The following is a 20238-nucleotide window of genomic DNA, read 5'->3' on the forward strand; positions in this document are numbered from 1 at the left end:
AGAAAAAAAACCAATAATTACCCACCAAAGAGTTACTTTACAGTACCGACCGAAAGGTATAGTAGGCCGGGTACGTATTCAAGAAAAGACGACACCACCATACGAGATTTTCGATATCTTAAAAAATTCCGTAAAGTATTTCATATTGACGGATAAAGCACAAGTTTATCCAGCAGTAGTTATCCGGCAGTATGTGGGGCAGTTGCAGGATAAAAAATATTATATAAACATAAGTCATAGTATCACCAGTGCGATTTTGACTTGCATTAATGCATTTTCAAGTCAGATGGTTATCGGATGGCGACAACAAACTGATCTGTTTTACCCGCTGTTTTTGTCATAAAACACCGAACTCTGCTGTGATTTTTGCACGAAATATATTCTTGAATGTTTTGTGTTTTATATTAGTTAAATGAATGCCCGGAGCAGAACTACTTAATTATAATGCTGCATGTTCATAAAAATGAAATTGACACTAGTGGGTTTTTAATGCTGTGAAACAGCATTCTTAGGTACACTCGGCGAGACTGTGCACATCAAAACAATGAAACCACTCTGCGATGAAATTTAAAAGTTGTTTTGTTCATTTCACGTAATACTTGATAGTATGAAAAAATAAAACCCCAATATTCAAAACCACAGACATAGAATTTGTACATACGTATACACCATGAATGGAGTGTTTTAAGTATTCAGTTGGGACTCTATGATATTTGTATTACTCCGAGAACACTGGTCTCCCGAAAATCACGAACAACGCCTTCTTCGCTGTCTTCCTCCGCGACAGACTTTCGATGGATTTTGGATTGTGTATGTTTATTTAAATTTTACGTAATTCATGCTAATGATCGATTATTGTAATCAAATGTTAGGAAGGTAACTGCAAAAGAAAGTTCTTATAACGCTTATAAAGTTTTTTGTGTTGGTTGTATTGACGAACTATATCTGAGATATTATTGCGCAGTAAAAGTTAATAGTTTTTAGTACGTACGTTTTCCTCCCTTGATCTGTCACTGGGAGTTCTGTCTTTTGTTTAAACATAAACATAAAATTACAAAATATAATGATGATATAGATCTATTTATGTACGGGCAACTTAAAGTGACAAATAAACATATTGCCGTGTAATGTACGGTAGCCTTATGAAGACTTGCTAAAGTCCGATGTATTGCAGGGAGTTTTCATGATGTTAGCGTTCTTATGAATTCAAAAGAAATTTGACTGTTATAAGTAACCAAATAATGTACCCTTTACTTGACACACGATAAATGTTCTGCACGATAATATCTCGCCAACCAGTTACTGTTAGGCTTACGAAGACTTGCTAAAGTCCGATACATTACATGAAGTTTTCTTGATGTTAACGGCTAGCGTTCTTGTGAATTTAAAAAGAAATCTGAGTGATATACGTAATGAAATAGTGTACCTTTTATTTGGCAAAAGTATCTGGCTATGATTTATTAGTCAAAAGTCGTCAAAGCAACCCATGTTAGTTTTCTAAAAAGGAAACCAAAACATATCCGGAAATGGTGATATTTCTAATGTTATATATTTCCGAAAATATTCTTCAATGTTAAGTGGATATCAAGATACGAAAATGTTCACTTATTATTTTTTTGTCTTTGAAGAAACATTGATGAAATTGATAATTTAGTAATTAATAAAGAATTATAAAAAATGATACTCAGATTCTGAACGGTTTTATTAGAAACATATATACATATATGTATTTGTGTTTCTGGTTTCATTGGTGTTGAAATCGTTATTTCAAAAATAATTTAGAAATAAAATATTACAGTTTTTCAGGATAATAAGTTATTCGACTTATTGTTCTTGAAAAACTTCATATATCATAAAATAAATAGGGTATATCGTAAATATTTTTTGTTAAACTCCGAAATTCAACACTGCACACTTATGTATAGTTTACTAAATTCTATATTTAAATGAAAAACCAATTTCTTTATTCCTTTGTTTGAGTCCTTCATTCACAGCATCTATGAGTGGCCTTGGCACTTTGATTTTAATTACCAGTATAAGTATTTAAGAAAATCCCAATATTTAAAATGAATAATCTTTTCCATACATTGGTTATTAATATAATTAGAGTGTGCTAAATCGAGATGATCGAATAATATTATTATGTCATACATGTATATCCATGTGTCTTTTGTCTAACCCCATCTTAACTCCATCTTAAGCCAATGTAATGAATAATCAGCTCAAAAGAGCGACGGATTCCTGCCCAAATATTGTGATAATTATACTTCTTTCTACAAAATGTACCTTTATGGCGTCATTTTTACTCTTTTTCTAAAAGTGTTATAACCGAAAATCAAATATAATGTATCTAAAAGCATAATGTCATTTGTGAAATTTAAACCCATCCAATGCAATATATGTAAGTGTTCTAATTCAAATGAAAGTGCACATTTAAGAGGAATAATAATCAACGAAGAAAGAGTTCGATTATATACACAAAGTAATGAATTCTTAACGCCGAGAAGCTGAGTGTATTTATTCCTGTATGACATATATATACATGTACAGGTGGAACCAAATGGCATGATTCTTCAGGAGATAAAACAGGCTACCAGCAATGGCGAGTTTGGAGGACGGATATCCATGTGTTATCCTTGACAACGGGTCCTATCAGATCAAATCTGGGTTTGCTGGAGAGGATGCTCCGAGATATATATTCCGAACGATTGTAGGATCACACTTCTATGAGGTATTGTACTTATTCCATTATCATTGTTTCAGAAAGTTTGAATACATGAGAAAATGAGTCGTGCAGATTGACAGTTACCCATTTATACTAAATATCATTCTTTGGCATTTAGAACATAACATCAAACATAGTAGGAACTATACATATTGTAAGTCAGTACTTCAGCAACATAATGACTTGTTGATGTAATTATAAGAACGTACATATACATTTTTCAGGGAAATGGCTTCCTTGGTGGGGATCATTGTTACATAGGAAATAAAGCAATCGATATGACCGACGTTCTCGATGTTCGAACACCAATCGAGCGTGGAGTAGTGACGGACTGGGATGCCATGGGGCAGATATGGACTCACGTATTGAACGATCATCTCATAAAACCATCTGAAGGCTTTATACTTGTGACTGAATCAGCTATGAATTCAAAGTCAAACAAAGAAAAAATGATACAAGTGATGTTTGAGAAATTTCATCCGCGAGGAATGAACGTGATATCTCCAAATGTGTTGTCAATTTATTCTCCTGGACGATTGACCGGTCTTGTGGTTGACTCCGGTTATGAGACAACAATTGTTGGATGTATCTACGAGGGATTTCTAATACCACAGTCCATCTTCCGATCCGATATCGGCGGCAATGATATCACTCATTATCTTATCGAACTACTGAGTAAACAATGATACTCTTTTACCACAACGAAAGAAATAGAGGAAGCAAACCGGATGAAGGAACAATGTGCTTTCGTATCTAACAACCCTGAAGCAGAAAAATATCACATCAAAACAGATTATACATGTTCGGGAGGGACTGTCGTCTCTCTTGGCTATGAGACGTTCCAGTGCATGGAAGCCATGTTCAATCCGACATTGATCAACAGTGATGCTCCTGGTATACACAAACTTATCATAAACAGCATAAACGCCTGCCCAAGAGACGTTATCAGAGACTTTTACTGTAATATTATTCTTGCTGGTGGCAACACAATGGCTATAGGACTGGTAGCTAGATTGAAACAGGAATTACAGGCAATGCTACCGATTGAGTCCCGGATCAAAATTGTTGCGCCTCCCGAAAGACGCTACTCTACCTGGATTGGAGGGTCCATTATAGGGAGAATATCAGCAGCTCAGACGATGTGGATAACGGCCGCCGATTACGATGAATATGGACCAAGTGTATTCTTCAGACAGGGACGTCCCCAATATTCGTGAACCTTTGTTATTTGGTATTAAACAAATGATCGAACGGTGTTAAGGAAACCATGTGGGGCAGTTCATCTTTAACACTGTTTATAAGATTTACGACAAAACATTTTTTCTAAACTTTGCTTATGCATTATAAAATGATGCTACACTGTCAACTGAGCTAACATTTAAAACAAATTGGACAATAAAACACGTGTACTACAATAATTGTCGATATCAAAATTAAATGATTGTTTCTTACATCTTTGTGACGAATCAGTGTTCGTTTTGATAACATAATTTCGGGCTCTATGGCGATATATCTGTAATAAAAATGTTTATTTATTAACACATTGCAGTCTCGACGTTATTTGTGTTATGTCAATGCTATATCCATGTTTATTACATAATTTGTTTACACCAATCTATATATGAAGAAATATAATATTTTCAACTATTACACCGACCGTTCAATGAAACCTTGTTATATTGCACGGTTCGAAGTTATATTGCACGCTCCCATGGAAACGTTATATTGCACGGTTCGAGATGTTATATTGCACGGCTTTAGGAACACCTCGCTCTTGTTGTCTAGTTTTGTAGAAAACCTCCGAGGAATCGCGCGTAACAGTGAGTTACGTTATTATGACGTCACAAAGGTTCACGTTCAATTTCGCGCTAGCTTTATAGATCTCGAAACAAGCACGTCATGTAGACGTTTATCGAGTAGAGGACGGACACGGCGAATGTATTAGATCAAAAGGCTGCATGCAGGTCTAATATTGTTAAAGAAGACAATAAGACATCCAAACCGGAGTTACAACGTGCCGTACGTGGTTTATACGTCAATCTTCAATAGGATTTGAAGCTTTTCCGTACGGTACGGTGCTGATGATTTTGTTAAGTGATTGTCGTATTCATTTTATAATAATATTCAACTGAAAAACTTGTGATTATGTAATAAAACAAATATTTCATGGGTTACTGTGCTCTAGTTCATAATATTTACCCCTCGGTGATGGTAATTAACAAATATTGTATTGCACTCGGCCTTCGGCCTCGTGCAATATAACATTTGTTGATTACCACCACCTCGGGTTAAATATTATGAACTAGAGCACAGTAGGCCATGAAATATTTGTATAATAATGACTATACACTGTCGACGTTATTTGTGTAATGTCAATGCTATATCCATGTATAATGACTATACACTGCCGACGTTATTTGTGTTATGTCAATGCTATATCCGTGTATAATGACTATACACTGTCGACGTTATTTGTGTAATGTCAATGCTATATCCATGTATAATGACTATACACTGCCGAAGTTATTTGTGTTATGTCAATGCTATATCCATGTTTTATGAATATTCACTGCCCTCAAAAAGTACATGAAATATTCTGACAAACCATCTCTGATTAAACTATTGGAAAACATTTTATGAGTTGGATGAAGCTAAATAAGTAAACAAATAATATATACTGATGATTATTATAACAAAACTCATTTTCTCTGGTGTATATTTATAAAAATGCATGCGTAACAGAATTTGTAAAGGCAATGCATTTCATAATTAGAGATATTTTCTGAGCATACTCACAAGGATTTGGTTTTGAGAAAAGTATGATATAATACAAGGCCTTCTATACGTTATGTCTATGGTGAAAATATGCATATCCAAAATAAACAGTGCCGTGATTAATAAATCTACACGGCTTTAACATTCTAGAGACTCAGATATCAGCCTAGTACTAAATAGGCCTAATTTTATTGCCACGTAACATAATGAACAACTTTTGCTATTCATTTTGGTCTTGTATTTTTCTCGGCAATTGCAATTGTAATTGTCACTTCCCTTGTGTAGTTATAATATATACATTACCCGTTTTGTGTTTTAGATTGTTTTATATGAACTAATAACTAATAGTTGATTGATTTCGGTTGTACATGTTTGTAGTTGTTCTGGCAAATGACACATGATTCCAACTTAGATTCTGTTAGGTTTCTCTTAATATCTCGCTGATGTTAAAAATGAAAACAGTTAACCAGATATACTAACTTTCCACCTGTATCATACGATGGCCGAGATGTGTAAGGTATCCAACAATCATCCTCGATATTCCAGGGGTTACTACCACTGTCATTATATCTGCCCGTTGACTATGTCCTAGTAAAATAGAAGGCAGTCCAAGAGAAACACACCACAAGACTGCAGATTCTTCCTTTGAAGATTCACAGTTCAACGCCACATTTGTATTATTATAGTGAACCGTTGTTAGATTCTTTTGGTAAACATAAAAGGACCAAACTACTTGTTACATCTGTTGCCACACAGCTATCCGGTGGTGATCTTTTTGTACCTAAATAATACATGTAGGTATTTACAGGTGAAGGTTAAAGAGAGTTCAATGAAGTGATAGGAAATGTCTACCAGCTCAGATGAGGAGGATTCCGGTATTGTCCTTGACAACGGGTCCCATAGGATCAAAGCAGGTTTCTCCGGGGACGATTCTCCAAGGAGTATATTCCGGACAATTGTTGGGACGACATTCAATGAGGTAAGATAAATCTGCCTTTTCGTAATTGAAAATACATGTTTATTTGGCATTGTTTCCCTTCTAGATCTTCTAATCAATAAAGAGGAATTTAAAAATTTTCCCCGCGAATCATATATCAACATGCGACTCGCTAATTTCAATTGGCGAATCCAAATTTTGACCCAGAGATAGCCCTGAATGATAGGCCTACTCATTCTATTTGTTGATTATAAATTCAAATGCAGATTAATTCCAATTTAACCGATGAACTTTTTTGATGTCGTTCTTTTAAAGGAAGCAAGGACTTATGGGAAATTACCAAGACATTTCTGCATTGGTGATGAGGCGATAAAGAACTCATTGGACATTAAGAAACCGATAGAACGCGGAATCGTTACTAACTGGGAAGCTATGGAGGCAGTGTGGAGCCATGTGTTCGATGATCTCCGTGTAAAGGTTTCTGACCATAATGTCCTATTAACAGAACCTCAAATGAATCCACTATCAAACAGAGAAAAAATGGCGGAAGTGATGTTCGAGAAATTCCAGCCGCTAGGACTACATGTTATGAGCCCAACTGTTTTGTCGTTGTATGCCAGTGGACGATTGTCCGGCCTTGTAATAGACTCTGGATTTGAAGTGACCAGTGTCTCATGTATATATGAAGGACACAAAGTGGTTCAGTCTATTTTCAGATCTGATATCGGTGGGAATGATGTAACTCATTATTTGATCGAGCTACTCGGAAAACGAGGGTACTCCTTCACCACCACGAAAGAAATCGAGGATGTTAGCTTGTTGAAGGAACGGTGTGCTTATGTATCTCGGAACCCAGCGACGGAAAACATGGAAAATGTAAGAAAGGGGTACACATATTCTAATGGAACCAGCATTTCTGTGGATTACGAGAGATTCCAGTGTATGGAAGCCATGTTTAATCCGTCTTTGATTGGAAGTGATCTGTGCGGTATACACGATCTGATTATTAAAAGCATACAGGCATGTCCAGTAAATGTGCGAGGAGACATCTGTCGAAATATAATTCTCTCTGGTAGTAACACAATGGTAATGGATATAGCTACTAGAATAGATCTAGAACTGAAAAAGGTTTTACCGGCTGAAATAAAAGTTGTCTCCCCTCCTGAGAGACGTAGCTCTACCTGGATAGGTGGGTCAGTTGTGGCAAGTCTGTCGTCGGTACAGGATAAGTGGATCCGACCGTCAGACTATGAGGAGTTTGGGCCCAATATTGTGTGGAGACCGCAGTTTACTCTGTTTGGTTGACATCGACATGTCATCATAAGTTAATTATGAAGGCAGCTTTCGTATCTGTAATACGTCATATGTAATGGCTAATGCAATGTATACTGGTATTATCATTGGAAGATAAACCAAATATTAGTTTTGACAGAAATAGGTAGAAAGTTCTAACAGAGTGCTTTAAAATCACTACACATCTTATGTATTCAAGCGATGACAAATATTTTTGTGTATCTTTGATGAATAATCAATGAATGTTTTGGAACATTGTCGTATAAAGAAATCCTGTTACTACTAAACTATTCGGAATAATACTAAAACAATTAAAGGATATTGAATCATTATTAGATGACCTGGGAGTCTCACGTGAATAAGTGTTTAGTAATGTATGAAATATTCACGAAGTATATCACTCTTTGGTTTGTGAGAAGGCTTGTAGCAATCAAATCATACCATTTCGTTTTAGAAACTTTTTGCCTAGAGCAAGATGTTATATTTTTGTGCGATGAACATCACGGATTTTGAGATGATAATAACAACGTAAAATGAAGCAAGGTCGTAACAATCAATATATGTTCCGTGTATATCGATACGAATCGATACCGGTTTGGTAAGTTAACAATACTACATATACCTAAGGAAAAGGTTGGTTATCGTCTGCATTTTTAGCCCACCATCATCAGATGGTGGGCTATTCAAATCGCCCTGCGTCCGTGGTCCGTCGTCCGCCGTCCGTCGTCCGTCCGTAAACAATGCTTGTTATCACTATTTCTAAAAAACTGTTGCAGGGATTTTGTTCAAACTTCACATGGAGGTTACCCTTGGTCCCTAGTTGTGCCATACAGATTTTGAGGCTGATCGTAAAAACAAGAAGGCCGCCAGGCAGCCATCTTTAATTTTGGCAGTTGAAGTTTGTTATCGATATTTCTTGAGAACTACTGAAGGGATTTTGTTCAAACTTCACATGGAGGTTACCCTTGGTCCCTAGTTGTGCCATACAGACTTTGAGGCTGATCGGAAAAACAAGATGGCCGCCAGGCAGCCATCTTTGATTTTGGCAGTTGAAGTTTGTTATCGATATTTCTTGAGAACTACTAAAGGGATTTTGTTCAAACTTCACATGGAGGGTACCCTTGGTCCCTAGTTGTGCCATACAGATTTTGAGGCTGATCGGAAAAACAAGATGGCCGCCAGGCAGCCATCTTTGATTTTGGCAGTTGAAGTTTATTATCGATATTTCTTGAGAACTGCTGAAGGAATTTTGTTCAAACTTCACATGGAGGTTACCCTTTGTCCCTATTTGTGCCATACAGATTTTGAGGCTGATAGGAAAAACAAGATGGCCGCCAGGCGGCCATCTTGGATTTTGATAGTTAAGGTTTGATATCACTATTTCTCAAAAAGTGCTGAAGGGATCTTTCTCAAATTTAATATGTAGGTTCCCCTAGGGCCCTTGTTGTGCATATTGCATTTTTGGACCAATCGGTGAACAAGATGGCCGCCAGGCCGTCATCTTGGATTTCGATAGTTAAAGTTTGTTATGGCTATTTCTCAGATAGTACTGAAGGGATCTGTCTCAAATTTCACATGTAGGTTCCCCTAGGGACCTAGATGTGCATATTGCATTTTGGGACCGATCGGTTAACAAGATGGCCGCCAGGCAGCCATCTTGGATTTTGTTATTCAAAGTTTGTTATCGCTATTTCTCAGAAAGTATTGAATGGATCTTTCTCGAATTTCATATGTAGGTTACCCTAGGGCCCTAGTTGTGCATATTGTGATTTGGGACCGATCGGTCAACAAAATTGCTGCCAGGCAGCCATCTTGGATTTTTATATTCAAAGTTTGTTATGGCTATTTCTCAGAAAGTATTGAATGGATCTTTCTCAAATTTCACATGTACATGTAGGTTCCCCTAGGGCCCTAGTTATGCATATTGTGATTTGGGACCGATTGATCAACAAGATGACCGCCAAGGAGTCATCTTGGATTTTGATAGTTGAAGTTTGTTACCGCTATTTCTCAAAAGGTACTGAAGCGATCTGTCTCAAATTTTATATGTAGTACACTGTAGAGTACAGTAGAGAAAAGATCCATCTTTCCTTTGTCAGATATAGATCATTCTTTGGTGGGCGCCAAGATCCCTCTGGGATCTCTTGTTATTGTATGGGACTTGGCACTTTGATACTGTAAACTCACTTTCTTTCGCATGTTATTTACTTTCGCGAATTTCGAGATTCAAGTCAAGCCGAGAAACAAAATCACCGCGAATAAGCACCTTCCTCATCTATATTGATAGCAAATTTCATTCATTTCGCTAATGTTAATCTTCGCGAATTGGCTTTGAAATGGAGATAGCGAAATTTGATATCCACGAAAGAAAGTTGGTTTACGGTACAATGTTTCTGAACAAAGTATTGTAAGACATTTAATATTGTAAAACATTCTTGTACGTACCAATAGCGTGACACATAAATTAAAGTAAAACACACATATATGTGTTATTATATGGAACTTGATTTTGTAATAAATTATTGTTTATTTATTGTATGAAAGTATTGCTTATCTGTTTAAAAACGCCAGCTGTGTGGTGTACCATAAAGATGAGTTACCATAGTTACGTGATATGTATACTACAAACCACTTTATTTTAGCATATGTAGTATTTTCCGTTTTTCAACATGTTAGTGTATATATAAATTAGGAATCAAAGACTAATATTGGCAATCTTGCTTTCATATACACTGTATAACGTTACGTTTTTACAATTCGCGAAACATTTGATTTCGCACTTGAGCTTTCTCGCGAAATAACGCGAAAATGAAGTGGTATGCAGTGGTCCTTCTATCCACAGCCACACTAGCTAGTACTATTATCTCGTTTTACTTAAGCAATATCTACGTATTGTGTAAGGGAAACTAGAATAGTGATTTAATTGAACACGACGTCTCTCATTATTAATATTTTCCAATTTTGACTCTGGATTACAAAGCAATTAAATATTCCTGAGAAGTGTATCTTATACACACATTTGTAATAACATGGCTATTGATGACACTTTTTAAACCTTTGTGTACTATCCTGGTGAATTGTCTGATAAGGTGATATTGTACACATTGTATACTACTCGTCATAACGTCAGTCACTGGTTGGGTAACATCTCCTAAACGAATTCTTGAAAATTTATTCGAAGTCAACTACTTAAAAATATGAGCATGATGGAAGAAAGGTGTTAACTCTTTTAAGAGTGATAATCGTGATTTGTTTTGATAATGATTTCATATGAAATGGATGTATGAATGTTATACTATGATACAACAAAAATGTTTTACAGATATTATCATGAGCTTTTCTCCTATATCTTGTCACAATGCTGCACTGTCCAATGAGAAACGGTAATAGAACATTTAGGTATATAATACAATCTGAAACTCAATTTGTGTAACTGTTGATGAACTTTTCGTTTCTTCTGTGTTATCAAATGGAAACAAGTTACAGAACATTGTTTTTCTACTTACAGTTTGATGAACCGAATCTTTGTGCCTGTTTTACCTTTGAATTGATTTACATGGTGTGTGTGCATCGTTATCGAAATGTCCAGTACCGACGAGGATGACGTATGTGTAGTAGTCCTTGACAACGGTTCCTATAAGATCCAAGCCGGATTTGCCGGAGACGATGCTCCACGGAGTCGTTTCCGAACCGTCGTAGGAATACCTTTGTATGAGGTATGATTTTTGTTCCAATAATGCGTGATAGGTAACTACAAGACTCCATGTAAGATTGCATTGATAACATGATAAAACTTTTCGTATTTGTATCCTTAACGTATGGTCATCTGATACAGGATGAATAAAGAACATTGCTGCTATTGAATGAAATATGATAGAATGTGATAAATCATGTAGTAATTACTTTACTACCATTTGTACTCATATGATAATATTTTTTCTTTAAGTGATACACGTTCTTTTATAAATTGAACAATCTTGGTAAAATGTATTTGCACTTACTCTTTCAGGGACAAACAGTCGGCGGAAGGCCACCGAAGAATTGCTATGTCGGTGATGGGGCGATAGCATACATGGATATCTTGGATGTAAGAAGGCCTATAGAGCGAGGGGTTGTAACAGATTGGGACGCCATGGAGTCAGTCTGGAAATATGCATTCGACGACCTCTTCGTAAAATCCTCCGAAACAAATGTCCTGTTGACTGAACCACCTCTAAACCCGAAAACGAACAGAGAGAAAATGACGCAGGTCATGTTTGAGAAGTTCAGTCCCCTAGGGTTGTATGTAATGGGACCTACTTTACTATCATTGTTTTCCTCAGGGCGAGGAACTGGCCTGGTTATAGATTCGGGCTATGAGGTGACTACTGTTGGATGTATTTATGAAGGTTACAAACTCCCACAAACCATGTTTAGATGCGATATCGGTGGCAACGATATAACCAATTATTTGATCGAACTTCTCGCCATAAAGGGTTACACGTTTTCCACGGCCAGTGAAATAGAGGAAGTTCAAAACATGAAAAACCTCCATGCCTTTGTTTCTGCCACTCCCGAAGAGGAAAAGGTGAATAACATCGAAATGGATTACACTTGTTCTGATGGAACTACCATCCGTCTTGGTTACGAGAGATTTCAGTGTATGGAGGCTATGTTTAACCCCACTTTGGTCGGTAGTAATGCATTCGGCATCCATGAATTGATTGCGAAAAGCATAACGGCATGTCCACAAGATTTCATTCGAGACTTGTGTCGTAATATCATCATCTCAGGAAGTAATACGATGGCACAAGGACTAGTAGCAAGACTGCAAAAAGAACTGGAGACTTTAATGCCGTCATTGCTTCGGGTCAAAGTCGTGGCTCCCCCTGAAAGAAAATCCTCCACATGGATAGGAGGATCAATTAGGGGCAGTCTATCAACTACAGAGAGTTTGTGGATTACACAGACCGATTACGATGAGTTTGGACCTAACGTGATATATAGGTCTGACTTTAATCAATATTGGTAAAACAAAGAAAGTACAGAGTGTAATTATTTTATCTGAACTAACTGTTATGTAATTGTGGTAATGCATTTAGTGACATTTTGAATTCGTAGGATTTACACTTTCGTAATCACGACTATCGCGGAAGACCTACTGTTAATCGCACAACGCTACGCTTCACTTATCACCCGTTGACAAACTAATGAGTGTAGGGTAGTATCTAGACATGGAACCTACGTTTTGAATAAATTGTTTTTAGTAATTAAACTTAAACAAAGAATTTGATGGCGTGATAGAAATAGGGATAAGGTAGAAGAATCGGGGGATTAGTTCAGTGATTCTAGGACCAGACAGACCTAGAGACAGAGACACATAGGCTGTTACTAGGACGTTTAAGTAATCAACACAACCTTTTCAGATAACAAATCTGTTTAATTATAATACAGATTCAAGTGAGTGCTTTGAAATCACTACTCATCATATATATTCAAGTAATGGCAACTGTGTTGGTATGTATTTGGTTAATGTTTTGGTGAATGATCAATGAATGATTTCGGAAGATTGTCGTATAAAGAACTCCCGTTACTCCTTCCACCAATATACCATTCGGAATAATACTAAACATTTAAATGACATTGAAGCATTATTAGAGCACCTGAGACATATCTCATGTGAATAAATGATTAGGTATAAAATGTTTAGGAGGGTCTGTTATAATAAAATCATACCATTTCGTTATTTATTTCGTTTTCTAGTACAAGATGATATGAATATATTTGTACATATAACACGATAACAAGAACCTAAAATTAAGGTATGAAGATGTAACAATCAATGTAATGTATATGTTTTCGTGTATATCGCAACGACTCGATACTGATTTGGCAGTTAACAATACTTCATATATATAAGGAATCATCTACATTTGTTACTTGTTAATCTACATTGTTATTATCTATATTTTCGTTTAAATTGCATGGGATACGTTATTGTAATTATGTAAACCATCTTCCTTTCGCGTGCTATTTACTTTCATAAATTGTGCGATTATCTCTTCGAATTAACGAATCTTCGCGAACTTGTTTTGAAATGGAAATCGCGGAATTCTTCATAATACAAATATTTCTAAAATCATTTTATACTCAATATTATTAAAACAACTTTATAAATTATCATTATAACATCGAATGTAAGAAATGTATTCATCTATCAAACATAATTTTCAAAAACTTACCCAATAGACCTTTTTATAATAACGTGCATATCAAACACAACCGACACCGTCTCAATGAAATAACCACTAATAGAACAAGCATCAACATATGATACAATAAAGTTGACCCTCCACCCATCCATGTCACGTGAAAAGGTATTTGACATTGACATGTTGACCCATATGCGTATCATCCCCTAACTCTAACCCAAACTCTAACCCTTACCCTAACCTAACCCTAACCATAACACTAACACTAACCCTAGCGATAGATAAAGGGTACGTGTAAGTGTAAGGTCAAGTGTAATTGTAAAACTAAGTGTTAAGGTTAGGCCTTCCAACACAAACCACTTATTACTTAATTATACTAATTAATAAATGATACAGAAAATTAGCATCGTAATAGTATTTATTCACACATATTTTATCTTCATAATATAAATGTTTCTAAAATCATTTTATAATCAATATTATTAAAAACAACTTTATAAATTATTATTATAACATTGAATGTAAGAAATGTATTCATCTATCAAACATAATTTTCAAAAACTTACCCAATAGACCTTATAATAACGTGCATATCAAACACAACCGACACCATCTCAATAGTTTTGTAATGAAGTATTGTATATTTTAAATAAAGTATTGCTTGTCTGTTTCAGTAGATATGTGTTACGTTATATGTATGCTACAAACCACCTTAATTTGTGTATATAATATTTTCGCACCGTCCTTATTTTCTACATGCTAGTGAATATATAAATTCTGGACAAGAGCTTATACCGATAATCGTTCATTCATATACAAATGTATACTTTTTACAATTATTTGCAAACCATCTGAATTAGCTTCCAGCGAGCTTTCCCACGAAATAAATGTTTATCTAGCTAATATAAAATGGTATGCATTAGTGTCCATATCTTCAGCCCACATCAACAGCCTTAACTTATCAATATATGTTGTGCTTGTCACCTAGAACAGTGGTTTAATTGTACGCGTACGTCTTTTATCATTTTTTTTCCCGTTTTTGATCCTGATTTGCAAAGAAAGTAAATATTGCTGATAATTATACCTTAAATTTATACTGTAGTTAGAAAGAACTTCATTATTGATTAATTATCTGATAACATGCAGCGTGTTGATTAAAGTTGTATGTTTTATGAGAGTTTGTGATGGTGAAAATTACAAGAAATACAACTTTATCACTTGATATTAATCTAACACAGTTAATCAACATTACTTTAATTACTTTAATGTCAGCTTGAAAACACAGTAAATGAATTATTGTATATTTCTAAATATTTCAAAGCCATTTGACTGATGAAGGTGACGGTATACCCATCGTTCTGAGTTCTGGAAGCAAATACTCTTCATAAATTAAAAAGTCAAATTTATAAAATAACTGACAGACTTCAAGGGCCAGTATATTGGTGTTTTTATGTTTTTGTTTAATTCTATATCCGAACTCAGGTGACCGATAAGGCCCATGGGCCTCTTGTTTTATCTTAATTGAAAAAAAAAACTAATAGTATAGGCAGGTTTAGCGGACTAACTTAAAGAGACCGCAGAACCAAATCATTGCTATAGACAAGGTGAATATTTACCACTGTCAAGGTTAAATGAAGTTTTCAAATCCGGTCATTCATCACAACTCTTGAAGGTCATCACACTTTTAGAAGTAGTATCTTGATAAAAAATTTAGGTGGTTGATTGGGGTTCCATCTTGTCTTTTATTTTAAATTCCGCACTAAAAATTGACCAATATACCATCTTGATTATCTCTCCTCTCAAAATTTCATTTTTTTTACATATTTGACATGTACTTGTATTGCCCAACCCACACATTTTTCAAGCATGTGCAACTAATGCACCCTGAATACCCAATCAGCAGGCTCCGAAACTTTTACTTCGGTATGAAATCTGCCCAAAAGGGGATTTTCAGAAATCTATTATTGTTTGATTCTGCTGTCCTTGAAGAGGAGAATAAACAATACGAGGCAGATCGTGAGTAAAAGCAGTGCTAGAACATTAACGTGTGATATATTGGATCTATAGAGGAAACAGTCTGCTAGTTGGGCTTCGAATTTAAGTGTGCTCCAAAAAGGTCCCAGGTGTTTTCACCATTGTCTATTAATAAATTATTAGATTATGATGTTTTGAAAGCGGTTCTCTTCAATAGACGCGGAATGACATAAGAGGGATTTCGGAGTCGGTTTAGATCAGGTAGACCTGTCACCCATTTTTATCTCCAAGTACAATGGTTAAAAAGATGTTGTGAATCGTGTATTGCATCAAGACTTATACGGGGCTAGGTATTACATACTGTATCATCCTATAAAAGTGATATAAATGTCAAATGCTTGAAGTACATCTTAGGCTGTTAAAAGTCGCTGTGATTTGAGGTTGACTCAGACTTTGACCGGAGTGGATAACATTAGCTCGGAGTTCTTTTTGATGCAAATGGTGGATTGAGAAATAATTAAGTTGAAGGGGTCTTTTGGGTCCGATTCGTAGCACTATCTTTTTAATGAAGTACCGAGGCCGAGTGAATGTATCCGATACCATTATACTTGGGGCTCTCCTCCTAAAGCTGATTTGTAGCACATTTGTACAGTACTGATATATTTACTGACTTTCACGGGAGAAAACTCCGACTTCCAAAATGGAACATGGCATTTCAGTAAAATGGATGTGATTTTATCAAATTAACAAGAAAGCTTGTTTATCTAAACATTTGAAATGAATATTACTTTTTCAGTAAAGGTTTTTTGAAATCTTAATTCACTTACATAATTGGTTCAGTCAATGGTTGAAAACATTTTTTAGGCGGACGAGGACGAACAAAATGCGGTTAGGCGAGGTCATTAGGTATACTGAAGTTCGAGAAATTGTGGTTGATGAAGGTAAGGGCGGGGATATTATGGACCTCATCATAATTTCGTTTAGAGCAGAACACATTTACAATGTACTTTTCTGGAATCTCTCATGACATTTTAGTGGATTCCTTTGTAGTCTTCTTGTTTTCTTTTTATAATTATCATTATTATCACGCATTGCAGATATTCAGACCAAAGTAAATTTAAATGTTCCACACAAAACTTTAAGGATGGGCCAGTTTTGTTTTAAAGGCGCGTTTTTATCAATTGTTTGAAATCGCAAAGCTGAGATTGGCTAGTTGACTTGAAGGTAGAGGTCATGATACCGTACCACTGTTTTACAGCAAGTTGTAAGAGGTGACTAAATTTAGGATTTTTCATTTCTTCCTTGAAACTTTGGATTTAAATTACATGTAAGTTTTGAACTGCATTTAAACCATCTCTTTATGTATATGTTCATTTATCTCTGTCGTTCCACTCAGATATGTCTTTCAGATAAAAACGAAACAAGGACAAATACAATTTTAAATTACAACAATTTATCTTGATTTATTCAAATTCAGCATTCCTAACTAAGAACAATGAAGCTGAAATTCCAACAAACTGTCGAGATAGGATCTCAACAATTATCACCTAGATGTAAATCATCTAATAGTAGTGTCACATTTAATCACGGGACTACGCGTTGTGTTAGATCTGGCAAGCGGGGTCGTGCCCTGATGACGTCAGTCACGTGGTGGTCAGCCCGCGTTTCCGTCTGCAATGGTGGCGTCTCTCCAAAGGAAACAAGGAAACAGCATATCCTTGTAAATGGGGCTCGGGGTTCCTCCCAGGTCGTCAACGGATATAATGCATTAACGCCATTTTCATGGATAGAGCAGAGGGTTCACTGATAATACACGTTCTGAACGAGTATTATGTCGGTCGGTACGTACGGTGCGGCCTGTTCGTCTGGGCCGAGGTTCATGCGATGGCGGCGACAAGGGTCTGCTTTTGGTCCACTCCAAGCCTCGTGACGGTGACTGACGGCCATTGTTACCTGATAAGAACATATTAAACATCTGCAACCGCATGTTCTTGGCTGTGGCATTGACACTGGACCGAGAGCTGAGATTGGGTTGCGGAGGGTTGAAGTTGGATATATAGTGCTGAAAGATGGAAATAACAGTTGAGTAGGAGTGAGAATTAAAATAGTCAGGAAATGAAGACATGGAAACTACCAGCGATATATCGCCTCCACCATTTGCATAGGCAAGAAAAATGCATCTTAGTACCACCACCGCTACCAAAATCTTGAGAATGAGGGTTCAAGAAGTGTAAAGAAATTTTCCTATCTATAAAGATATCAAAGTATTGGCTGAAAAATAGAAATTGGCCTAATGAATTGAAGAGAAAACCGATTAAAAGGAAGTAAAATGGTACCATTTTCATTCTCAAATGTCTGGGATTGATGAATATCATCAGAAACTCTTTCCCGATTGCAACAAGATTAGAAGAGAAAAGATTATAGATATAGAGGTTGGAAATATGAAAAGCCGCATTATGCGAACCATATTTTAAATTTCTAGTAAGCAAGTAATAGAGGGTATTCGACTCATCCGAGGTTGGTCACGATCGATCGTCGACATGTCCGGTTTTAAACTATGACAAACAATGCACGTCATAATTACTCCTGAATATAAACACAATCATCACCGATACCTTTTATGTTAGTAGATGCTACGAATGATATGATCCCTGCCCCACCGACGCTTTGATGCCATCATACAACAAGAGGCCCATGGGCCTTAACGGTCATCTGACTATTAGTACAATACAACATAATCGTTTAAAGATTTTAGCCTATTTGACCACTGTGACCTTGATTGAAGGTCAAGGTAATTCATTTGAACAAACTTGGTAGTCCTTCATCCCAGCATGCTACATGCCCAATATCAGTACCCTGGGCCTTCTGGTTCTTAAGAAGAATTCATTTAAAGATTTTAGCCTATTTGACCCTCGTGACCTTGAATGAAGATCAAGGTCATTCATTTGGACAAACTTGGTAGCCCTTCATCCCAGTATGCCACAGGCCTAATATCAGGTCTCTAGGCCTCATAGTTATTCACAAGAATTTGTTTAAATGATTTTAGCCTATTTGACCCCTGTGACCTTGAATGAAGGTCAAGGTCATTTATTTGAACTAACTTGGTAGCCCTTCATCCCAGCATCCTACAGGCCAAATATCAGTACCCTGGGCCTTCTGGTTCTTGAGGAGAAGTCGTTTAAAGATTTTAGCCTATTTGACCCTCGTGACCTTGAATGAAGGTCAAGGTCATTTATTTGAACAAACTTGGTAGCCCTTCATCCCAGCATCCTACAGGGCAAATATCAGTACCCTGGGCCTTCTGGTTCTTGAGAAGAAGTTGTTTAAAGATTTTAGCCTTTTTGACCCTCGTGACCTTGAATGAAGGTCAAGGTCATTTATTTGAACAAACTTGGTAGCCCTTCATCCCAGCATGCCACAGGCCTAATATCAGGTCTCTAGGCCTCTTAGTTATTCACAAGCAGTTGTTAAAAGGATTTTAGCCTATTTGACCCCTGTGACCTTGAATGGAGGTCAAGGTCATTTATTCGAACAAACTTGGTAGCCCTTCATCCAAGCATGTCACAGTCCCAATATCAGTACCCTGGGCCTTCTGGTTCTTGAGAAGAAGTCGTTTGAAGATTTTAGCCTATTTGACCCTCGTGACCTTGAATGAAGGTCAAGGTCATTTATTTGAACAAACTTGGTAGCCCTTCATCCCAGCATCCTACAGGGCAAATATCAGTACCCTGGGCCTTCTGGTTCTTGAGAAGAAGTTGTTTAAAGATTTTAGCCTATTTGACCCTCGTGACCTTGAATGAAGGTCAAGGTCATTTATTTGAACAAACTTGGTAGCCCTTCATCCCAGCATCCTACAGGGCAAATATCAGTACCCTGGGCCTTCTGGTTCTTGAGAAGAAGTTGTTTAAAGATTTTAGCCTATTTGACCCTCGTGACCTAGAATGAAGGTCAAGGTCATTTATTTGAACAAACTTGGTAGCCCTTCATCCCAGCATCCTACAGGGCAAATATCAGTACCCTGGGCCTTCTGGTTCTTGAGAAGAAGTCGTTTAAAGATTTTAGCCTATTTGACCCTCGTGACCTTGAATGAAGGTCAAGGTCATTTATTTGAACAAACTTGGTAGCCCTTCATCCCAGCATGCCACAGGCCTAATATCAGGTCTCTAGGCCTCTTAGTTATTCACAAGAAGTTATTTAAAGGATTTTAGCCTATTTGACCAGTGTGACCTTGAATGAAGGTCAAGGTCATTCATTTGAACAAACTTGGTAGCCCTTCATCCCAGCATCCTACAGGGCAAATATCAGTACCCTGGGCCTTCTGGTTCTTGAGAAGAAGTTGTTTA

General features: G+C 36.5%; 2 protein-coding genes across 9 annotated transcripts in view; one reads left to right on the top strand and one right to left on the bottom strand.

The window, feature by feature from the left end:
* LOC138315362 (uncharacterized) overlaps window positions 1-14597 on the top strand; it is a 32764-nt gene extending 18167 nt beyond the window's left edge. For 2 of the 4 annotated variants that reach the window (XM_069256330.1, XM_069256331.1), the window contains exons 2-3: window positions 6309-6479; window positions 6753-11313. In XM_069256330.1, coding sequence (XP_069112431.1) covers window positions 6345-6479; window positions 6753-7742 — 1125 coding nt within the window. In that variant the 5' untranslated portion in view covers window positions 6309-6344 and the 3' untranslated portion in view covers window positions 7743-11313. Of the gene's footprint in view, window positions 1-6308; window positions 6480-6752; window positions 11447-11739 lie in introns of those variants that run through there. The other 2 variants (XM_069256328.1, XM_069256326.1) reach the window with 2 other exon arrangements.
* Window positions 14598-17331: 2734 nt separating this feature from the next.
* Window positions 17332-20238, bottom strand: part of LOC138315360 (uncharacterized) — a 34967-nt gene continuing 32060 nt past the window's right edge. For all 5 annotated transcript variants that reach the window (XM_069256323.1, XM_069256324.1, XM_069256321.1 and 2 more), the window contains one exon: window positions 17332-17957. In XM_069256323.1, the coding sequence (XP_069112424.1) occupies window positions 17676-17957 (282 nt within the window). In that variant the 3' untranslated portion in view covers window positions 17332-17675. The remainder of the gene's footprint in view (window positions 17958-20238) is intronic.

The sequence above is a fragment of the Argopecten irradians genome, chromosome 2 (assembly GCF_041381155.1).
Source record: "Argopecten irradians isolate NY chromosome 2, Ai_NY, whole genome shotgun sequence".
NCBI lineage: Eukaryota > Metazoa > Mollusca > Bivalvia > Pectinida > Pectinidae > Argopecten > Argopecten irradians.